The sequence below is a fragment of the Schistocerca nitens genome, chromosome 10 (genome assembly GCF_023898315.1).
Source record: "Schistocerca nitens isolate TAMUIC-IGC-003100 chromosome 10, iqSchNite1.1, whole genome shotgun sequence".
NCBI lineage: Eukaryota > Metazoa > Arthropoda > Insecta > Orthoptera > Acrididae > Schistocerca > Schistocerca nitens.
This window is the reverse complement of record NC_064623.1, coordinates 213,478,570-213,502,402: the sequence shown is the minus strand read 5'-3', so window position 1 is coordinate 213,502,402 and position 23,833 is coordinate 213,478,570. Positions and strand designations below refer to the sequence as shown.

The following is a 23,833-nucleotide window of genomic DNA, read 5'->3' as shown; positions in this document are numbered from 1 at the left end:
CCAGCCATTTATTGAGTGTTTGTTGATTGCATACTTCCTTCATCTTTATACTTTCAGTCAAGTCGTGATATGTTGCTGGCGTTTTCTGGCGAATTTTTATCAGCTGTTGGTGACGTCATAAAGTGTCTGCGACAGTTTGGTTACGTTGTAACTCATGAACAGTCATATCTGAATGAGTTTGATTATGCTGTGACCAAGCTTCTTGATCTTCGGGATGGTATTCGCTTGTGGTAAGTGCTTCATGCAACTGAATGACACTGTGACTGTATATATGGATGGTAAAATCAAATTTGTTATTGTTTCAATTTACTGAAGGCCATGATTTCACTTTATTTCACTTCATTCCCAGTCGTGTTATGGAAATAATACTGCAAGACGAAACCATCATGTCAAAGCTTAGAGCACCGGCTTGGTCAACACAATGTAGGACTTGCGTTTGCATCTCTAATTTCGGCAGGCTTTGATATAAAAAGCAATATTACATCACGTGACATTGTAGATGGTCACAGAGAAAAAACGCTTTCGTTACTGTGGCAGATACTCCTGAAGTTTCAGGTAAATAGTCAAATCATAGTTTAATAAATGAATTTGAGTCTATATGTTCTAACTCTATTGTTATGTTTTTTGTTTTTTAGCTACCTAAGTATGAGGCTGCTGCAGTGAAGCTACAACGTTGGTGGAGAAGAAATTTGATCATAACTAGTGAAGAATAAGAAAATCAGCTATTACAATTCAGCAGAAATTTAGAGCAACAAAGTTAATGAAGTATGAAAGAAATATTTTTCTAATGAAAAAAGCTGCTGCTGTAGTGATACAAAAATGGGCCAGGAAAGTACTGCCTGGGAAACAACAGAGGAGAATTTTTATTAGACAAAGGGAGAGTGCAGTAGTTATTCAGAGGTGGTGGAGAGCAATTTTAGTACAGCGGCATCGTGAGGTCTTAAATAAAAGAATGGTAGCTAAAGTACTTTACATTCAGAGATGGTACAGATCACAAATGCATATGCGCAAACAGAGGACTTGGTATCAAAGATTGCTTTTGTCGGTCAGCGTGACTCAGTTCGCCGCCGGACGCGAGCCGAGGAGGGTCCGCGATGCAGTCACGCTCGCCGCCGCCGCCGCTGTCCGTAGCTGCCACGGGTCACCGCCTGCGCCAGGGTCCGGGGTGCGGCCCTCGCGCCGCCCCGCCGTCGCAGCTGTCCGTGCTGTCGCCCGCCGCCTGCTGCGCCCGCGCGTGATCGACGCGCCTGCCGCCGCTTTTGTCGGTCAGATTGGTCCAGCAGAGATTTCGAGCCAACAGAGCAATGAAGCAACAGCAGGCTGCTTCCCATCTCCAAAGGGCTGCTGCCTGCAAAATACAGTGTTGGATTAGAGCTGTTCATTTAATGAGAAAAGGACGAACGTCATTTTTGGAACAAAAAAGTAGTGCAGTGATTATACAACAGTGGTATCGAAATATGCGTTCAACAAAATTACAGCAACAAGAGCACAAAAAACTGTGGTTAATAGTGATACACATTCAACAGAAATACAGGGATACATTGTTGATGAAATATGATAGAAATATTTATCAGAGGAAAAGGTGGGCATCTGTTATTATTCAGAGATGGTTTCGAGCCACTCTTAATATGAAACGTCAGCGTGATTTGTATTTGACACAGAGATGTTGTATTATTACTATACAGAGATGGTTCAGGAGTGTTTGGTCCAAAAGAGAAAGAGAAGCAATACGAAAAGTACTAGTTCCCATATCCCAATCAGAAATTGAAAATCGTGCTGCGGTCAAAATACAGGTACATTGTTGCGTTACCAGTAGTTTATATTGTTCATAAATGTGTCCACATAATTTACAGAACTGTAGATACTATACATTTCTATTCTGCCTATTTTTACAGGCCTTTTGGAGGGGTTTTGCTGCACGAAAGCGGCTGCCTAGTAACTGCTTAAGTCTGAAAAATAGAGGTGTTACCAGAAATCCCTCGCAACCTGTTCAGACATTGCGGTGGAAGTACACAAATATTCTGAGGTGCTTTGAACAGAATTCCCTGGGACAGTTGATCATGCTCTTCGAGTCTCTAAGTAAGTTCACTATTCAAATGATGTAGGCTTTCATGGCCAGTAACGCAGCATTTTTGTTGTCCTTACTAATAGATTACTGCCGTGGCCACTGTCTCCGGTTTTATCTGTCAACTGACTGGATTTGCAGTTCCTTCCTCACAACTTTAGTGGTTGAACATGAGAACAACTATTGCATCATTATATAACAGTATTACAAATCAGACCTAGCTGTAAATATAGGGTTGAATACCACAGAACTGCACTAGGTATGGTCGTAATTAAAAATATATCCCCACACGTTCCAAGTGGTGAACCAACTCCAACTGACGTACTCAAATTGACGTCTGTGTTCCATGCTGGTACCATATTGATATTTCGATATCATGTTTATTACTAACTGACTAATGTGATTAATGGTTCACAGTCCCAGTGGCAGGTGGCCTACCTAACAGCTTTCAGGGGCAAGAAAAATTTGACTTTTCAATGCTTTATATAATTGGTTGAATTTAAAACACCGTCGTAATTTAATCATTAAGAGGCGTAATCTTTTGTTAAAAGAAGAGTTTAACTTAGTAAGACAAGTATTACAGTTGGAAACTATGTTTGTCTTGAGCCAGTAGAGCTCACTAATAGTTCCCACTATATTCATTCAGTATTTGAGAATGAGAGCACATGGTGTTTTCTAATAAACTTTAAACCTAATTTCAAACCTTTAATAAACTTTTTCTCACATACTGCTATATGCTTAATGTCAAGTATTTAACACACTTACTCATTTGTAAAGTAATCACATGTTTGGAGCTGTTTTATATGTGGGAGTTGAGTCCTTTAAAGAATCGAGGTTTGACTGTTAGTATTCTGTTATATTGATAATTGATGAGTTGAGTGAAACATAAGGAAATGCATTTTTTCTGTTTTATCTTTTTGCAGCTTCTTTGACAACTGTCTAGAGATGTATGTAAAGATTTTTCTGCAAGTGAATACCTACCAAAAGTTTTCGTTGAACTTAAACTAGCAAATCGTTCATTTGCATATCAGAGACTGTTCATTTGGAACACAGTTACTCTTGAATCTGGCAAAATACCCAGAAAACAGGGACAGCATTTGGCAGGTAATATTTCTTCATATGGTGTGTATTCGCAAAATTAATGTTCATCTTTTGGTAAATAAACTATGTTTCTGCAAATTTTGTGGTTATTTGTAATTCTAAATTTTTATACAGGTTGATGAGGCCCTAGAAATTGCTTCGACTGATGATGCAGTTTATGGGAACACAGTTACCAATATTCTCCAATTGCTGCAAAGTACTTCGGTTGCTTGCTGATGATCCTTTGAAAGCACAAGTAGGTATTCACTTCTTAACTTTTCATAATGTCTTCTCCTGGCACCACTGTTTGCTTCGCTTCCCGTTTCCCGTTTCTCGTTTCTTGTTGGACTCTTTTTGTTAGTGTGGTCATGTTCATGGGCTTAATATGCACTATGTATTGAAGAGCATTATTGTTACGTATTTTTTATTATTGAATCAATTTGTAAAGGGTGTTAATATAGTAACTTACATGTAAAACAATTAAAAATTAAGACAAATTCAGTTTGTGCTCAATGTTTTAAAGTAGCATTGTCATCTCACGTAAACTCCGAAGAAAAAAGGATAGAATATTTTAATTGTCAAAATAAATCATTAGTAGACTAAATTTCGCAAAAATATTCTGTATACATTTGGGATTCAAAGAAATTATTTCGTGTGGAGAATGAAGTCTACAAAACAATAATCAGAAAAGTATCTAGTTAGTGTCAGATGCTTGAAAGTGACTGATTTTTGACCATTGCTCTGTTTTGAGCAGGACTGCTTACAGGGAAGCTCCATATTAACGAACCTGCTTTGAAGGAATTCTGACTTTCGATGAAAATCTTCGTCATTCTTCCTGAAATTGTCACAAGAACAATGTGAGTTTGCAGAATGAGATTTTCACTCTGCAGCGGAGTGTGTGCTGATATTAAACTTCCTGGCAGATTAAAACTGTGTGCCGGACCGAGACTCGAACTCGGGACCTTTGCCTTTTGCGGGCAAGGTTCGCAGGAGAGCTTCTGTAATGTTTGGAAGGTAGGAGACGAGGTACTGGCAGAAGTGATGCTGTGAGGACGGGGCGTGAGTCGTGCTTGGGTAGCTTGGTTGAGCACTTGACCGCGAAAGGCAAAGGTCCCGAGTTCGAATCTCGGTCCGGCACATAGTTTTAATCTGCCAGGAAGTTTCAATGTGAGTTTGGTTTGCTTTTAGTAAACCTTGTTTTAAAAAGTGGGTCTTTAAGGAATTAACACTAAATGGTCTGCAAATTGAAGCCTACTAGTGCTGAAATTCCTAACATGTTTACACTGACAAGATATTGGCATCACATGTCTGAATGCTTGCTGCTGTTCCTTTAATTTTCAATCAGTCAACTGGAAGTTGTTATCACAATCAATTCTTGTCAGTTGGTAGGTTGCAGTTTTTGGTTGATAATTTTGAACTCTCAAGTCACCCATGTTACCAGATAAAACAGCTGCAAGGCCTATCCACTTTTTGGCTTAAAAGATATGTTTTAGTACAATTAAGATGGCAAGTTGAGAAAAAAATTCACATTATTTCTCATTTGACCACAAATATGTAAATATAAGAAGATAATGAAACAGATAAGAATACAGAGCGTGAACTACAGATTTCTGCACACAGGTGATGTGATTTAATGTCACAGAAAATGTTACGTTTATGGCCAATTGCGCATGAACTGGTAATATTGTGATATTTACCCAAGCGTTGGATTCTGCACTGTATAAGAGTGGAAATTTTGTGTAGTTACAGCCAGTAAACCTAGAAAGCTTACAATTCAGCAGAAAACGGTAGTTCTTATTGCTGAAGACAATCATAACATTAAAATCTTGCATGGCAGAGAAATATGATTTGATGCTGTCGTCTTTATGTGGTATGATAAAAAAAAAATGAGGCCTTTGACAGCTGAAACTCGTAGTTCTGGTGCATTAAATAGGAAGAACATTCATGCTTCATTGTGTTCGTCAGGATAGAAGTCAGGAGCGGAGGGCGTTGTAAAATGAAAATTAATTGAGTGGAATGGACTCAGTTTATTCTTGTAATGATGGTACAGTGGTGCCTACGTAGGGCCGAGCAGCCCCAAGAGGGGTTGCCGTCTGCTCATCAGAGAGGCAGAGGCTAGAGGAGCGACTACTCGGGGCCGAGGTCAGAAGCTAAGAGAACGCGGAGCTGTTTCCATGCCGCCCTCGCTGCTCCCGGCCGCGTCCCCACGTGATCACATGATTAGTCTCGGATTGGAGGATTGATTCCGCCAACGCGCCTTGCTAGTAGCGTGCCCCCGTCAGCGCAACCGACCCGTGGGACTTGAGTCTGACCGAGGAGCACGTGGCAGGAATGTGCCGACCATGGACTTCCGGCCAGCACCTTCCACCACAGTATGCCTAAGCCGGCTACGGCCGAACATTATGCGTGGAAAAATTTAATTTAATAAAATTTTGTCGGCAATGATCGCTCTTTGGGGGTCTCCTCCCTGCACATCCTTTCCCCTTCCGAAGAAGGCTCTCTGGATGAAAATGAATGAGCTTATTCTAATTGAATCTGCTGAGCCGGCAGAGTTCTGAGCTCAGGTAACAGCGTCGGAGAGCGCTAGTGGCTCTGCGTCCGAGACTAAGACATTGTAAGTGCAACTTAAAAGTAAGTTTATTGAAAAGCAATAATAAACGAATAGCTGATGTCACAAAGACGTTTGATTCCATTTTAACAGAAAAACTTAAGTGTTCAACAGGTAAATTGATTACGTGGTTGATTAAAAGAAACTGCTACTGAACATAACGTACATACGTACGTACTTCCCTTTCCCCTTCCGAAGAGCGGAGGGCATAAACGATAAAAGCCTTGTTCATGTACTTAGTATATGACAATAGAGGTCTGGTAACATCAAGTTACACCAAGGTAGTGTGGATATGAACAGTGTGTGTGTGTTGTTAGTTGTTATTGGGCGTATGAAGTGTTCTGTAAATGTGTGACTAATGGTAGCTGATGGCGGATACGAACTGAAGGCCAATAGGTGCTATCAGAGATACTTCCAGTCGAGAAACAATGAAACTTAAAAGGGGAACACCGAATATGACACAAAAATAGCGTATAACCATAAAGTGTACTAACATTAATCATAACTATAAATTGATAACAATAAAACATGACATTGAAGTAATAATAATTGACAAGAAATAAAATAAAGGGAATATTTCCCGAACGTAAACTTCCGAATCGGATACGAAATCCGTCAGGGGATGTTGTTTTTTTAGTCGGTTGACGAAGTGTATAAGGGACTACGTCAGTAGAATCCGACAGTGTGTGTATATAACAACATTGTTCTTAAAAGTGCAGTTTGCACTGTCAGATGGTGAAAAGCAACGAATCCGTTGAGCAACGTAAAAGGCTGCCGTTTGGGGAACGGTATCTGAATCTTTGGCAGAATCCGATGATTTTGCAATGGAATTGCCATTTAGAAGAAAGTGGCGTTGTATAAAATGTAATAAGAGCGTCTGGGGCTCAGTTCATTTGTGGTTGAGTGCCAAAGGCGTAGTGTGAGTGCAAATTGTCTCACGGTAATTGATGTATGAATTGTTTTGTGGTCAACCGAGGAGCCTAGGATTCGGTGACGTGTAAGTACAAGTTCGCGGTGCGTATGAGCTACCTGCGAGTGACTCGACTATTAAGTTCAGCAGTGCATTAGTGCAATCTGCAGACTTGGATTGATGATTATGTGATTTGCAGGGCAATGGAGCAACCTGCGGACAGTGCTAAGGCAACCTGTCTAATAATTGAGGGGTAGGCAGTGCATTGGAGCTATCTGCGATACCGTGGTTCAGCGGGCGTAAGGGCGTACGTCTGACTTAATAAGAATTAGTGTAGGCACATGGGTTTCCTGCGATACATGTAATAAAAGTATCAGCGGCGTTATTAGCGACCTGCTGTACTAGGAAAATGTCGACTGTTCAAGCAATAAAAATAGCTCTGAAGCTAGAATAGCATACATGCATAAATAGCGTCACTTTTTGTGCGCGCAGTACATAACATTACATAAAATGAAAATCATGAACTATAAATCACTAGCGCTAGCATAATGACATAATTAAACACAATGACATATATTGACAGGAAAATAAAAACACAATGATGTATAATAATAATGCTGTAAGTAGTCGGAACGCTCAACGTTAACATGTAACACTGACCATCTGGGGCTGGCTGCTAGGCTGCGTGTGTGTTAGTTTTAAAACTGACGATAACAAATTGAACTGAAAGGACAACTAGGCACAGTTCCCGTAGCGCTTACATCACCGGCTAATTAGACGCAAAGTACGTATCTCACAATGGATCATGGGCCGATATTTTGGGGCAAGACTGCAACAAGGGAGAGCAATATCTCGGTGTAAATAGGTGGTAAGATTAAAAGACCGGTACTGTCGGAAGAGGGTACCTAACATGTTGTAGGGGCCTCCTCATCGACAGAAGAAGGAAAACAGGATAGAACAATGACCACGGCGGTAGAGTAAAATAAATGGGGAGGGCAAAAATAACTGCGTAGCAACCAAGGAACAATCGCCCACCGATATACGGCAGCACGGACGACTGGTCGTTTGTGCCACGTCAGTAGCGTGAAAAACCCGTGGCATTGCATTGGTTTGCCCATATCTGGCCTTGTCCAAGGAAGATAACGTTAAATGTCCTCATAGTTCGATGTGTAAGAGGGTTAGGGCTGTAGGTTGTAGCTTATACAATGAATCAAAGCAGTAGTGAAACTTCACTTATAGGATTGGCAGACTAAGGTATGCAGAATAATGTAAATCGTTAAGAACTTCGTGTGATTTATCCAGCTAATGTGAAACAAAACGAGGAAAAGAATTTAAACAATGAATCACATCTACTTAATGTTTATGTTAAGATTTATTGGGATGTTTGAATGAATTTTGTTTGCCGTGTCTTCCGGCTGCATGAAAGAAACCAGCTTGGAGCTGTTAGCGAGCGCGAAGCGCACGCGTAGGTGCGGAGTAGGCACCGGCACGTCAGCGGTTATGTGAGACGGCGTGTAGCCGCGAGAGACCGGCCGCTACTGCAGCGACAAATATCACGTGCTTAGCGTGTACAAGAAATAACGGTGAATTAGAAATTGCTAATTACCTAGAATAAGAGTTTTTTAAAAAGGCTGTTAGTTATATAAAATGATGGTAAATGCATTGTAGTCTGTCATACACGGAGGATAGGGCAGTAATTTGCGGTTTGTTTTTGTAACTACTCGGACGCGCCGCGTCTTGAGACGCTGGAGGCGGCAGCGCACGTGGTGATAAGATACGTCATCGCGCGGAGCGCTGTTACTGGCTGAGAAAAAATGATGGCCGCTGGCTAGTTCTTGGCAAGGGGAAGGGACAGCGCTGAAGAGAGGAGGGGAGGCGACAGCTGATGTGTTGCCCCGCCAACAGCTGGTCCCGTAAACAAAGCGTACGAGGCGTATGCATTTCAAGTCCTGGCTTTATCTGTTCCGATTACTTACGAATAGCTGCAGCAAATACAGAACTACGACATATAGTACAATACACTAGACGTCAACGTAACAAGTATTAAGAAAAGCTCGGAGTAAAAATACTCCACATGTACTGGTTTGCCAAATAGATGGCAATAGAGGACATTGAAGAATATTATTCGGAGTTAGCAGCCGCGGTTCTGCCAACACAAAGTGTAATGGTTGCATTTGAAGCAAGTCAGTTGCGTGACGTCTAATGCGTGGCATTGCTTTCAAAACATAAAACATAATCATACATATGAAAATGAGCAAAACTACATGACATGACTGGAAATTGACAATTGAGAATGGCTGTGAACTCCGTGGTGGCCAGGCACGTCTTGCTTCAAAGTCCCTGGAGAAAATGACTTAAACTAAGCTGCAATAAAACATAACATAAAACTCTAATTAGGCGTGATTAATCACGCGACCTCAACCCATAAGGGTGTCGATTCCGCAAAGGGTATCTACAACCCTGTGGGGGGTAATCTCCTCCGTTTTTTCTTTCGTCTTTGTTCCACTTGAGGTGGAGGTGACACAGGCGGATCGGGGGCTGCGACCTGTTGTGGTGACACAGCCCTACCGTGGTAAGGTTGCAGGCGGTCAAAGTGCACTATCACCGTACGATCGGTTAATTGCAGTTCTGCATTGACTGGTGAGGTCAACCGTACAATCCGATACGGGCCTTCAAAGCGGGGAGAGAACTTTTTAGTTCGTCCCTTTTTGATTGCCGGGTTTCGTAGTAACACTAAATCACCTGTTTGATAAGTCGGTAAAACAGCATTTTTGTTCTGCCTGTGCAACTGTTTATTAGTAGCTTTGATATTATTCCTCTTTACCTTATACCAGATCGCTTTTAGCCGGCGGGCTAAACCTTTTACTTCCTTCATTTCTACACCTTGAGGTAGTTTGTCTATTTCGAACGGCGAATTCATCGGCCGTCCAAACACAGCTTCGTAAGGGGTATACCCCGTGGATTCATGTATTCGGGTGTTGTATGCAGAAGAAATATACGGTACATATCTGTCCCAATCAGCGTGCGTTTTTGCAACATAATAGGATAACAATTTACAAATTGTATGGTGTACGCGTTCAACGCGACCGTTGGCCTTAGGATGGAAGGGAGTTGTACGCCATTTTTTTATTCTTAGCAATTTACAAACTTGTACAAATAAAGTAGACATGAAATTGGTTCCTTGATCCGTTAAAATGGCATCAGGACTTCCAAAAGGTAGTATCACACGATTTACAAACTCTCTCGCCACAGTTTCAGCTGTCATGTCGGGGAGGGGAACCAAAATTAGATAACGTGAAAAGTGATCAATAACAGACAAAATGTATTTGTTATCTTGTTGCGACTGTGGAAAAGGACCTTGGAAATCTAAAGCAAGACTTTCGAAGGGTGAAGATGCCTGAGGAAGTGTTTGCAGCGGCACTCGTGGGTGCCTATTTTGTGCTCGTTGTGCACACGGCAGGCAAGATCTTACATACCTGTCCACGTCACGTTGTCGGTATTGCCACCAATAACGTGTCGCAATTCGAGCGTTCGTAGCGCGTTTTCCGCTGTGACATGCTTGGATTGTATCATAGCATTGCCGTATTATACGTTGCTGCAAGCATTCCGGTATTACCAAACGATTTCCATGGGGAGTTCTTCGATACAATAGGTCGTCTATTACTTCAAATTCTGGCAAGGTGGTGTATCTTTGACATTGAACGTCCACCTGCTGTGCTTCTTTTAACTCTTCAATTGATACCTCATCTGATTGAATGACACGCACTTTTCTACTTAACGCATCAGCATTTTGATGCAACCGACCAGGCTTGTGCCGAACTTCAAAATCATATTCTGACAGTTTCATGGCCCAGCGCATAAGTTTGCTGCTAGGGTCTTTAAGATTCAATAACCACTGCAGAGCAGAGTGATCGGTAAGAACTGTAAACTTGCGACCATAAAGGTAACATCTAAAATAATTAATTCCAAAAAGAAGGGCAAGCAATTCCTTTTCTGTAGTACTGTAATTAGTTTCTGCTTTATTCAGTTGACGAGAGGCATACCCAACGGGTTTTTCCTCACCATCTTGCACTTGGCTTAGGACACATCCTACAGCAAAATCAGATGCGTCACAAGATAAAATAAAAGGTTCAGCGAAGTCTGGGTAAACAAGTAGAGGTGAACTAGTTAAAATAGTTTTCACTGTTTGAAAGGCGGTCGAACATTCATCCGTCCAAACAAAAGGAGTATCCTTGTTCAACAATTTAGTAAGTGGTTTGGTAATAGTAGCATAATCTTTAACAAAACGGCGGTAATAATTTGCAAGGCCAAGGAAGGATTGTAATTCCTTTAAATTTGTTGGAATAGGAAAAGTGTCTACTGCTTCAGTTAATCGTGGATCTGGCTTGACTCCGCTGGAACTGATGACATGACCTAAATACTGCACTTGTGATTGAGCAAAAGAACATTTTTCTAATTTTAAGCTTAAATTAGCATTTTGCAAGCGCAACAGTACACTTCGTAGATGTTCAGCATGTTCAGCAATGGATTTTGAAAATATAATTATATCATCAAGATACACAAGGCACATAGTAGGTTTCAACCCACGTAATAGCAGATCTGCAAATCGCTGAAAGGTTGCTGGCGCGTTGCGAAGCCCGAAAGGCATCCTTAAGAATTCATATAAGCCACCAGGAACTACAAAAGCTGTCTTAGCACGATCTTGAGGAGCAATTGGAATTTGATGATACCCACTGCGCATGTCTAATGTTGTGAAGTACCGGCAATTGCCCAGACGATCGAGTGTTTCGTCGATCCGGGGTGATGGATAATGATCTGGGGTAGTAACTTTGTTTACTGCTCGCATGTCTACACAGAGACGATAGGATTTTTCTCCGTCTATAGACTTCTTTGGAACGACTACAATTGGGCTAGACCACGCACTAGAAGAGGGTTGTATTATTCCTGCTTCTAGTTGCTGTTGTATAGTTTCCTCTACCACTGACTGAAGATGGTAGGGAATTCGGTACCCTTTTTGAGCTATTGGCCTAGCATTTCCGGTTGGAATCTCATGTTGGATTAGATCTGTTGCTGGTAAATATTTCCTGTCTTCAAACAACCATGAATACTCATTCAATACTTCATTTATTAGCTTTTGTTCATGCAATGGGAGGTGACTAAGCTTAGCTTTAAACTTATCTGTCAGATGTGACGTGATTGTCAAAAGGTGTTGAGAGGCAGCATCAGCCTTTTTCTTTTTCAGAGAAGGGGTTCTCTTTGACAACTCATCTTCTGTGATAACCTGTAAGCTGGCTAATACTGTACCACGCGGTATTAAAGCTTGCTTGTGACTAAAATTGTCTAAACACACGGGTACGCAATTTTCTTTCTGAACTTGCTGTGCTTTGCACAGGCTACGTTTTACGTGGACCTGCATCTGGTCAAGAGTTTCATTCTGGCAGAGTGGATCTACCAAGAAATGAACCTCTTCGGATTCGCGTATCCCGACAGGCACCCAAAGGATCTTTCCTGTGCCTTCTGGTATCTCCACAGGATTATCGGCTTTTAGCATCGTTACGGGAGACTCCGAAACTTGGGAAACGGATCCTTTTTTCCCAGCTCCGCTCGCCCGCAACGTGCAGTCACGTCCAAAACGGTGCACGTTGTCGCCGAATTGGACGGTATTTAACCTATAGTCAATAACCCCCTGGAAATGACGCAGAAAGTCACTTCCCAGGATGATGTCGTAATCCGTGCGCCTGTTCCGTACAACCTCCATCGTAAAAGCATATTCTGTGGAGTCCAACATGAACTCAACGCAACAGCTGCCATCAGGTTTCAGTATGCCGGGACCAATACCACTGATATGGTACCGCGGCGGTTGCAATGTTCTTTTATCTCTCTTCGATAAAAATGCCAAGCTGATTTGTGCGCCTGTGTCAATTAGCACGCGTATTGGTTTGCGGCCTCTAACACCATCGACAACCGCGCTTGCCACCTGCGTGATTCCCTTATAAGCTAGGGGGGTCACTATTTTTAATGGGGGCCGGGAGGGGTGGCACTTCCTGCCCCGCGGCCGTTTCCCGAATTCTGTGGTTGGTTTGCATTTCGCCTGGAATTTGCAGGCGGTTGTGGCCTACTATTTGGACAATGCACGCTTTGGTGACCCATGTTCCTGCACTGATGACAATATGGCACGCGACATTGCTCTGCCACATGTCCTTGTGTATTACAGCTCCCGCACTTAGTATCGTTCGAAAAGACACGTCGGGGCTCGCTTTGCCGCGCGGAGACGGCCACAAATCGGCTCGCCTCCTCTCTCAAGAGTGCTAATCGCACGGCTTCGTGTAAGGTGCGGGGGGAAGCTACCTCGATTTCGCCCCCTATTTGAGGGTTTATGCCACGAATAAACACGTCTATCGCACGACATTCTGATTCTTCCAACAGAACCTCGTTACGAGCAGAACTGGCACTTAGTGCGTACGTGTGGCATGCGACGCTTCGAATCCTGTCCGCGAATGCTTCTAAATCTTCACCCGCTTTTTGCTTAAGGGTGGAAAGCAAGTCGCGATAGTAACTAGTACCACGTTTGTCTGTATACCTTTCAATCAACCCTGTTGCAAGGGACTGGAAGGTAGGGGCATTTTTCAAGCTCTCGACCGACTGCACGTAGTTCCGCGCTTCGCCGGTGAGTTTCATTTTCATCACGTTTAAGAGAAATTCATCTGGCCAACCGCAAAGCTTTCCGATGTCCTGGATATTCTGCACAAGCGTTTGAATATCCTCGTGCGGCTTTCCAGCGAACGCCGGAATAAACGCTACTGCTGGAAAGCTCTGCACCAAAGTAGAGGTGGCTACTGCCACAGGTGATTCTGCACTAGTAGGTGGTGGTCACCTGCTTCGGCTGTTCTTCCACTAGCACTTGCTTAGCAACATTAGAGTGCGGAGAAGCCATTTTAAGATCTAGCTGTTGCTTAAGCTCCGCGTTAGTTAGAATTAATTGATTTAACTGGGACTGCAGCGCCAAGAGGGGATCTTCATCCTCTCCGGCTGCTCCTGCCTCCGATTGCTGCCTGGTGATCGGCATGTTACAATAGTGTGGGCATCTACACCACCGTAGCGTCGCTAGTGACTTACATTATTTGGTGGTGCGCAGACGCCGGACGGCGACGGCGGCGGTGTCGACGAGCGGCGGCAGGCGCGTCGATCACGTGCGGGCGCAGCAGGCGGCGGGCGACAGCACGGACAGCTGCGACGGCGGGGCGTCGCGAGGGCCGCACCCCGGACCCCGGCGGCGGCGAGCGTGACTGCATCGCGGACCCTCCTCGGCTCGCGTCCGGCGGCGAACTGAGTCACGCTGACCGACAAAAGCAATCTTTGATACCAAGTCCTCTGTTTGCGCATATGCATTTGTGATCTGTACCATCTCTGAATGTAAAGTACTTTAGCTACCATTCTTTTATTTAAGACCTCACGATGCCGCTGTACTAAAATTGCTCTCCACCACCTCTGAATAACTACTGCACTCTCCCTTTGTCTAATAAAAATTCTCCTCTGTTGTTTCCCGGGCAGTACTTTCCTGGCCCATTTTTGTATCACTACAGCAGCAGCTTTTTTCATTAGAAAAATATTTCTTTCATACTTCATTAACTTTGTTGCTCTAAATTTCTGCTGAATTGTAATAGCTGATTTTCTTATTCTTCACTAGTTATGATCAAATTTCTTCTCCACCAACGTTGTAGCTTCACTGCAGCAGCCTCATACTTAGGTAGCTAAAAAAACAAAAAACATAACAATAGAGTTAGAACATATAGACTCAAATTCATTTATTAAACTATGATTTGACTATTTACCTGAAACTTCAGGAGTATCTGCCACAGTAACGAAAGCGTTTTTTCTCTGTGAGCATCTACAATGTCACATGATGTAATATTGCTTTTTATATCAAAGCCTGCCGAAATTAGAGATGCAAACGCTGAGTTCCAGTGCACGGACCTGGCCGCGGCCACGCCCCCTTCCCGCCGGCAGCCTGCGCGCTGCCCGCTGAGCACAACACACCACGCCGCCTCACGCCACGCGCCCCCCCGCAGTGACTCACCAGTGGTGATATCTTTACATTTTCAACTTATTCCAACAAAAGAAAAAAACTTTTACTTCAACTTAGCAACAAGAACACTTGGCATGTTTACCTAATTCACACTGTTATGTTTTGTTCTAATTTTGTTTTGATATTTTATGATGTTTTGATATTTTATGATGTTTTGATATTTTATGATGTTTTGATATTTTATGATGTTTTGATATTTTATGATGTTTTGATATTTTATGATGTTTTGATATTTTATGATGTTTTGATATTTTATGATGTTTTGATATTTTATGATGTTTTGATATTTTATGATGTTTTGATATTTTATGATGTTTTGATATTTTATGATGTTTTGATATTTTATGATGATTTGATATTTTATGATGATTTGATATTTTATGATGATTCAGGTATGTAAGTCCCCTTGCGACCCATAGGAGGTCTTTAGAATCTCTATACCCTCCCATAGATTAAGACCCCTGCCGTCTTCCGTGAGGGCCATTCTTAATCAAGTAATGTTCACTTTGTTTTGCAAGCTAAATTTGTTTACATTCAAATAATAATTACATTGAGCGATTTCACATACGTTCTCCGCTCCCACGGAAGGGGGAGGAATGTAAAGGATGAGCCAGACAATAGGGGATTTTACTTTATTATTTGAGCCTCAAACCGGTAACTTCGTTTTTCCATTACGGCCAAGCCACGGCCGGCAGTGTTAGCTGCCTGTAAATTCCTTCGTCCCACGGTCTAGTAACAGGAAGTCAGCACAGAGAAAGGGCACCTTGATCACGCGCCTCTCTCGTGTGCTGACGAGGTAACGCCGCCCCAGGCGTCGCTTAGCAGGCAACGCTCTGGAAAGTTCCATGCCGCCCGCACGGTTTGCTCGGTCCTGACCAATCAGGGTGGAGGAAGCCGCGTGGTGCGTCGAATATACCCGGCCGCCCTTCGCCGGGCCCGCTCTCTTGTATTCTTGCTCACCCGCGAGTTGGATGCGCGCCCTGTAGCACTGAACATCCCCCGCTTCTCCCGGTGCTGCGGCACTGTGGACTTAGTTTTGGCAGACAACCACTTTCGGTAGCTTCGCGAACAATGTTCGCCAAATTGTAAGCTCTGGCTCACCCTCACCTCCCTAGGCCTATGTAGCCCCTTTCATCATCCTTTAGCCAATAAATAGCCTTTCTCTAAAATTTACACTATTATTCCATAACGCCCACCGCCTGCCCATACCCGCCATCCTGTACAAACCTATCCATTTCCCTTTTTAAATGTTCTAACCTGCATGCCCGATTAAGGGATCGGACATTCCACACTCCGATCCGTACGACACAAATTTATTTTCTCCTGATAGCGACGTCCTACTGAGTAGCCCCTGTCTTGAAACATACAACACAGTAATTACCGAGCTATCCAAAATACAACGGTACACATTTTTAAAATGAAAAGGAGCAATTTAGTACACAAATGTCTAACACCGAAGGCTTTTTCTCGAGCACAGGAACTTGACAAGTCCTTAACCTGTTACCTTGTCTGATCATGATACATACTGAAACCTTTGACTAACAGACACAGTGAGGTATTCAGATTCAGCCAACCGGCCCACGCACCATTACACAGCATAATAAAGAAACCGTACATGACACACAGTCTGGCCGGCCGCGGTGGTCTAGCGGTTCAGGCGCTCAGTCCGAAACCGCGCGACTGCTACGGTCGCAGGTTCGAATCCTGCCTCGGGCATGGATGTGTGTGATGTCGTTAGGTTAGTTAGGTTTAAGTAGTTCTAAGTTCTAGGGGACTCCAGAATGAGATTTTCACTCTGCAGCGGAGTGTGCGCTGATATGAAACTTCCTGGCAGATTAAAACTGTGTGCCCGACCGAGACTCGAACTCGGGACCTTTGCCTTTCGCGGGCAAGTGCTCTACCAACTGAGCTGCCGAAGCACGACTCACGCCCGGTACTCACAGCTTTACTTCTGCCAGTACCTCGTCTCCTAGCTTCCAAACTTTACAGAAGCTCTCCTGCGAACCTTGCAGAACCAGCACTCCTGAAAGAAAGGATATTGCGGAGACATGGCTTAGCCACAGCCTGGGGAATGTTTCCAGAATGAGATTTTCAGTTTTAATCTGCCAGGAAGTTTCATATCAGCGCACACTCCGCTGCAGAGTGAAAACACAGTTTTAATCTGCCAGGAAGTTTCATATCAGCGCACACTCCGCTGCAGAGTGAAAATCTCATTCTGGAAACATCCCCCAGGCTGTGGCTAACCCATGTCTCCGCAATATCCTTTCTTTCAGGAGTGCTAGTTCTGCAAGGTTCGCAGGAGAGCTTCTGTTAAGTTTGGAAGGTAGGAGACGAGGTACTGGCAGAAGTAAAGCTGTGAGTACCGGGCGTGAGTCGTGCTTCGGTAGCTCAGTTGGTAGAGCACTTGCCCGCGAAAGGCAAAGGTCCCGAGTTCGAGTCTCGGTCGGGCACACAGTTTTAATCTGCCAGGAAGTTTCTAGGGGACTGATGACCACAGATGTTAAGTCCCATAGTGCTCAGAACCATTTGAACCATTTTTTTTTTGACACAGTCTGCTTACAACAGAAATAGATACAGCATTAAATTTCAATAGTATAATATAAAAATCCGAATGCACACGGTGACAAGACGTCTGGATTGAACCCCCACTGACAGCATAAACGGTAATGACACGTTTAAACGTTAACTACTCTGTCCCATTAACAGGAAATTAAAATACAACAGTAATTACAAAATGAAAGTGTGAACTCTCATAGGATAGGACTACAAGACGCGCGACCGACCAACGCTTCAGTTCGGATCACACTGTAGTTCAGTGGACTTGTGTTAATTTAACAGGTACGGCAAACGGCCTAAATGCATGCAGCCCAGCTCGCAGGCAAACGATCATCACAGCACAAGCGCTTCGGCGACACAAACATCAAAACCCGCTTACTGAACAGACGCTGGGACGCTCACTGTGAGGTCCAGACTGTGAAGCACGTACTAGACGGTGCGCCTAAACTGTACACCTATGCACCAGCGCCCCAAGCGTGCATATGTGTAATTACAGGCTGGTTAAAGTCGACCTATTACAGCATCCACGAGGAATTTACCTGCCGCACATGCGCAGTAGACTCTAGTAACGCGCAAAACGCAAATAGAACTGTCTGATCCCTTGTAAAGTCGTCCGTTCTACCACGGGAAACACAAGGGGAACAGTGTGACATATTGTAACATCATTCGTTCAAATTATTTGAGGTCAAGGATCCTGTTTAATAACAAGTTGTTTTCTTCTTATTATTTATTAATTGACTGTTTTCTCTGGTATAGGTTACTACTGTTCTGAATTACGGGCTCAACAGTTAGTTTTATATTACGACACTTGGTTACACAAGTATATGTGTATCTAAATTTACATTTACACTGCATTTTACACATGGAGGACGCGCTTATTTTAGGGGCTATTGCCCTGGTAGTGACTAATTATTCGGATTAAGGATCAACGGTGAAAACTAAAAGCCACACTTGGTTGAGTTCGACTCTGGGCCAGTGTTCATGCGTTTCTTAAGTGTTTAAAAGCCAGTTGCTGAAAGGAAGGAACGAAGGCATTCGAATATATTCACTGCTAATGAAAGAAGTGAGGCCTGGAGATCCGCAGGAATTCCGGAACTTCGTGAGGCTGGACATGGCCTGTTTCTAGAAACTGCTCCCTGTGATAATAGAAGACGGAATTAGCAAGTGTGACTCAGAGATGAGGGGGACTATCTCACATTGTCGAAAGAAAGAATTAAATCATATGTTTGCAGGTTTCGTGACCAGCCAAGATCACTGATAAAATAACGGTACATGCCCTGTTATGTTGCAGGCTGGTTGTAACATTGCGTTTTCTGGAGACTGGGGTCTCTTTTCAGAGTTTGGCTTTTAGCCACAGTATAGCAGAGTGCATCACTTCAAAAATGGCTCTGAGCACTATGCGACTTAACTTCTGAGGTCATCAGTCACCTAGAACTTAGAACTAATTAAACCCAACTAACCTAAGGACATCACGCACAACCATGCCCGAGGCAGGATTCGAACCTGCGGCCGTAGCGGTCGCTCGGCTCCAGACTGTAGCGCCTAGAACCGCACGGCCACTCCGGCCGGCATCATCACTTCAAAAGATCTTGTGGATTTACGCACTGCTATTTTTTAAGGCCTAGTAATTATAGACGCACTTGCCTTATGTTTCCCAGTCTGGAATATATATATATATATATTGCGGTCAATCTGAAGTTTCGGATGAGATTATCTCAAAAACTATACATCGGGTAAAAATAGTGGATCAGACAAGTTCCTAAGCTCAAAGGGGGACATCAAATGATACTACACGTGACCGCCAGCAACCACCCCCTTGGCTCGTGCGAGGGGAAACATTTAAATCTGAAATGGAAACACCCATTTTTATTGCAGATTCCGATTCTCCATAAAAAAGTAATCAAGTTTTGTCTGAAATTTTTTTTTTAAAACCATTGACAGATTGCGCTGAAATCGAGAAAAAAGTAAAATAGTTTAGAATCCTAGAAAGACGCATTAAACCAATAAAAAATATACACCAATTCTTTCGTTACGACAAATTAAGGTACATGGACGTAATAGAATGATGTTCCCGTGGGGTGGTTTATTAGTGTGAGTCCCCTTGTATCTCAGTTTGGGGTGCTTAATTAATGCAATTAGCCACCAAGAAATTGTTCAAACTTACCCCCATTTCTTCAGTGCATGAAGTCAGTCGTCTGCGAAAGTTGCCCACAGTTTTGAGCAGCACATCCCTTGGTGTGGCTGCACACGCGAATGCGTTGCTCCATACCGTTTCTGGTTGTGGGCTTCAAAAACAATACTTTTTAAATAACCCCACAAAAGAAAATGAGATGTTAGATCTGGTCAAGGTGGAGGCCACTGAACTCATCCGCCGCGTCCTATCCACCGACTAGGTACCGTAAATTTAAGAAGTTGTAAATAGGATTCCCCAGTAACATTTCGGTTAAAAAAATACGGTCCTATCAAGTAACCTTTTAAAATTCCACACCAGACCACTATCGACCATTTGTGTTGATTGTCAACGGGTCTCTGCCTTTGTGGATTGGCAGGGGACCAATAATGACAACCATGGCGATTTAATTCGCCATTGTTTTTGAATGTGGCTTGATAGGTGAACATAACGTATCTAAAAAAGTCATTGTCACCTGTTATCATTTCCAAGGCCCATTGGCAGAAATGCATATCTTTCGTCGTTAATCCCTGTGTCAGTGTGAAATCCTCAAAACAGTTGATTTCGGTATTCCAGTTTGTCTCAGAATCGCACGACTACTAGTTTCGGGATCCAGTTGGACACAGGCGAGAACGGTAAGGCTACGAGCGTCATTTTCATTTTATTCGCGATAACGAGGTGGATGGTGCATGTATCCATTCCGGGCTCATTGAGTGCAATTTCGAATAACATTTTCTCTTGGATGTCGTCTGTCTGGGAAACGATCAGCATTCAGTTACGCAGCTGGAGCGTAATTGTTATGGCATTCACCTACAATTAGCATCATATCAACAATCTCTGTAGGAGGCTAGTGAGCCATGTTTCGCTAAAGAATAATTTACTTTAGTCATTTGATATTTACGGTTCACAATGTCTGATCGCAATGCACCTACCTTTATACTGGGCCATAGTTACCAGTTGGGCCACGGAAGCGCCTCAGTCGTGTAATAGAATTGTGAAAAGTTCCCTAACGAGATTTTAATACCATTCCGCCTCCTTCCATAAAAAACTGTGGCGAGTAGGATACATTTTGTAAAACAATAGCTGAATTTGGCCTAATGAAAGAAATGGTGCACATTTTTTATCGGTTTGATGCGACCTTCTCGGATCATTCGAAATTAGAGTTCTTCCCCAATTTTACTTGTTTCAAGATTTCAGCGCAATCTGTCAACGGTTTTAAAAAATGTTTCACACAAAGCTTGATTAATATTTACGGGAAAATCCAAATCTGAAATAAAAATGGCGGTCACTTCTAGAATCATTTGATGTCCCCCTTTGAGATTACGAACTTTTCTTACCCCCTACTTTTATCCAATGCATAGTTTTCGATGGACCAGGGTGGTCCATTGATCGTGACCGGGCAAAATATCTCACGACATAAGCGTCAAACGAAAAAACTACAATGAACGAAACTAGTCTAGCTTGAAGGGGGAAACCAGATGGCGCTACGGTTAGCCCGCTAGATGGCGCTGCCATAGGTCAAACGGATATCAACTGCGTTTCTTTAAATAGGAATCCCCATTTTTATTACACATTCGTGTAGTACGTAAAGAAATATCAATGTTTTATTTGGACCTCTTTTTTTCGTTTAGTGCTGGATGGCGCTGTAATAGTCACAAACATATGACTCACAATTTTAGACGAACAGTTGGTAACAAGTAGGAGTTTTCAATTGAAATACAGAACATAGATATGTTTGAACATTTTATTTCGGTTGTTCCAATGTGATACGTGTACCTGATAACGCATGCTGATTACCTGTAAATACCACATTAATGCAATAAATGCTCAAAATTATGTCCGTCAACCTCAATGCATTTGGCAATACGTGTAACGACATTCCTCTCAACAGCTAGAAGTTCACCTTTCGTAATGTTTGCAGATGCATTGACAAAGCGCTGATGCATGTTGTCAGGCGTTGTCGGTGGATCACGATAGCAAATATCCTTCAACTTTCCCCACAGAAAGAAATCCGGGGACGTCAGATCCGGTGAAAGTGCAGGTCATGGTATGGTGCTTCGACGACCAATCCACCTGTCACGAAATATGCTATTCAATACCGCTTCAACCGCACGCGAGCTATGTCTCGGACATCCATCAAGTTGGAAGTACATCGCCATTCTGTCATGCAGTGAAACATCTTGTAGTAACATTTTGCTTATTTTTTTCATAGTTCCACATAACTTCTTCCTGTTTTCTCGATTGATCTGTGTTCAATTTTTCAAGGCCTATCCACTCTGCCAACTTATAACTAAATCTGAGGGGGGTGCGATGGGGAGGTTCCCTTGTAAGCAGCATACATAGCACACGCCCGTTGGCCATTTTATTACAATAGCCGTACATCAATACGATATCGACCTTTTCCACAATTGGTACACGGTCCATTTTAACACGGGTGATGTATCACGAAGCAAACACCAGTATTGTAACAGGGCCGGTTCTATTCCAAAATACCGTTATCCAAGATCGCGGCCGTGACGTCAGAGTCATTATGAACTGTTTTCATAACACCGTCACCCTTCCAAAGCATCGTTAGTCGAAGGTCGCACGCAATGTATCCAGCACGTGGTGCCTCTCTAATTGTTATTACCGTAGAGGGTTGTGACATAGAGAGAGTCCATTCCAAAGCATCGTTAGTAGACAACAACAAGGTCGCACGCAGTGTATCCGGCAAGTGGTGACTCTCTAGTCGTTATTACCGGCGCGGGGTTGTGACATAGAGAGAGAAACCCTTTCTGGAACTCGAACCCTGCTCCTCCTGGGTGGAAAGGCCAAGTGCTCCCACCTAACACAATTAAACCACCAGACACACATCGAATTGATACGAAATTAAAAAATACCGGAGCCCTTTCTGGGACTCGAACCCTGATGCTCCTGGACGGAATGCTCAAGTGCACCCCCAACACATGAAACATGTCTAGATGCGGGAGAGGAAGGTTAGGTTAGTTTACTTTATTTATTTTGGTCGAGAAACTGACGCAAAGATCGATCCTAATTGCGTAATTAATCACAAAGATAGGCCATAATTACACAACTATATGCAAAGCACTACAGAAGGACGGCATAAAATCGCAATACGCCGCGAAAACTGACGATACCATACAACTGGTGTTATCCTGCCAAGCAAAAAATTCGCAGAACCACTCGAAACCAGCGACAGAAACATCGAAACTCTACCCTACACCTACAAGCTGCCAGAGTTGATATTAGCTAACTTTGAGAAGGGTGTATTTCCTGCTTTTCATGTATGCGTGTTTCTACTGCATTACAGAGAAGTTATTATCAGAGTTTTTTTTTTCTTTGTATACGTCTACGGCATTGCATGTTTCGAATTCTTTAAGTTCAATGGGCTCCATGTACAATTAATCTTAAATAGAGTGATGGTAGAAACGCTGTCTGGACGCTTCCATACGAGGTCTACTTTTTTCGTATTTGATCTTCGTGGTCCTTATGCGCAATTAATGTTAGCTGCAGTAGAGTCGTTTGGTAGTTACCTTGAAATGAGGGTCTCTAAATTTTGTGTTTACAGTTCCTAGGAAAGAACACAGTCCTCCAAGGACTTCTGTTTGAGTTCTGAAAGCAGCTCCATGGCACTTACAGGTAACAAATCTAGAAGCCATTCGCCGAAATTCTTCAACATGACCTGGAACGGATCAATCCCACCAGTGAAGTAAGCATGACGATAGTAATACTTCACCTGAAAGTTACTGGTTTATTATTCCTACTCATCAGCATTAACTTGCATTTTTTCCGCATTTAAGGCTAGCGACCATTCATCACACCAAATGGAAATTTTGTCTAAATCGTCTTGTGTCCTACAATCACTCAGCTTTGATGACTTATCGTAGACCGCTGCATCGTAGGCAGACTACTGACCCGCCAAATCATTTAAGTATAAAGAGAACAGCAGCTATCCAATTGCACTGGGCTGCATATTGGATATAGCCACTCTCGTATCTCTGAGCCTGATACATATGCTCGTGCCCTAGTTAACGGGCTGCGATGGGAGATCGTGTCATATACCTTCCAGAAATCTAGAATATGTAATCCACCTGTTACCTTCCTTTATAGTTTCTAGATATATCATGTGAAATAAAGGCATGCCGAGTTTTGAACGAATGATGCTTTCTAAAATCATGCTGATTCATCAACATAAACAGCATAGCCTCAAGAATCTTTATTATATTCGAACTGAGAATACGTACAAAGATTCGGGAGCAGTCCGAAGTTAGGGATATTGGTCTGTAATTTTGAGGTCTGTTCCTTCATCTTTCTTGTATACTGGAGTGACCAGCGCTTTCTTTCGTTCCTTTATACCA

At 43.0% G+C, this 23,833-nt stretch overlaps 2 protein-coding genes and 1 long non-coding RNA gene across 5 annotated transcripts in view; 2 read left to right on the top strand and 1 right to left on the bottom strand.

Annotated features, from left to right (window-relative positions):
* The window catches only part of LOC126210403 (protein abnormal spindle-like), a 232,247-nt gene extending 229,098 nt beyond the window's left edge, over nucleotides 1-3,149 (top strand). Inside the window, exons 1-3 of one of the 3 annotated variants that reach the window (XM_049939642.1) lie at nucleotides 1,274-1,793; nucleotides 1,896-2,079; nucleotides 2,989-3,149. In XM_049939642.1, the coding sequence (XP_049795599.1) occupies nucleotides 1,305-1,793; nucleotides 1,896-2,079; nucleotides 2,989-3,008 (693 nt within the window). In that variant the 5' untranslated portion in view covers nucleotides 1,274-1,304 and the 3' untranslated portion in view covers nucleotides 3,009-3,149. Of the gene's footprint in view, nucleotides 1-1,273; nucleotides 1,794-1,895; nucleotides 2,080-2,988 lie in introns of those variants that run through there. The other 2 variants (XM_049939644.1, XM_049939643.1) reach the window with 2 other exon arrangements.
* LOC126210406 (speckle-type POZ protein-like) overlaps nucleotides 1-23,833 on the bottom strand; it is a 517,155-nt gene that overhangs the window by 448,224 nt on the left and 45,098 nt on the right. The gene's annotated exons all lie outside the window — the stretch shown is intronic.
* On the top strand, nucleotides 63-738 carry LOC126210419 (uncharacterized). Its single transcript, XR_007540670.1, has 3 exons — nucleotides 63-230; nucleotides 350-555; nucleotides 636-738. It is a non-coding gene; the product is annotated as an uncharacterized LOC126210419 (long non-coding RNA).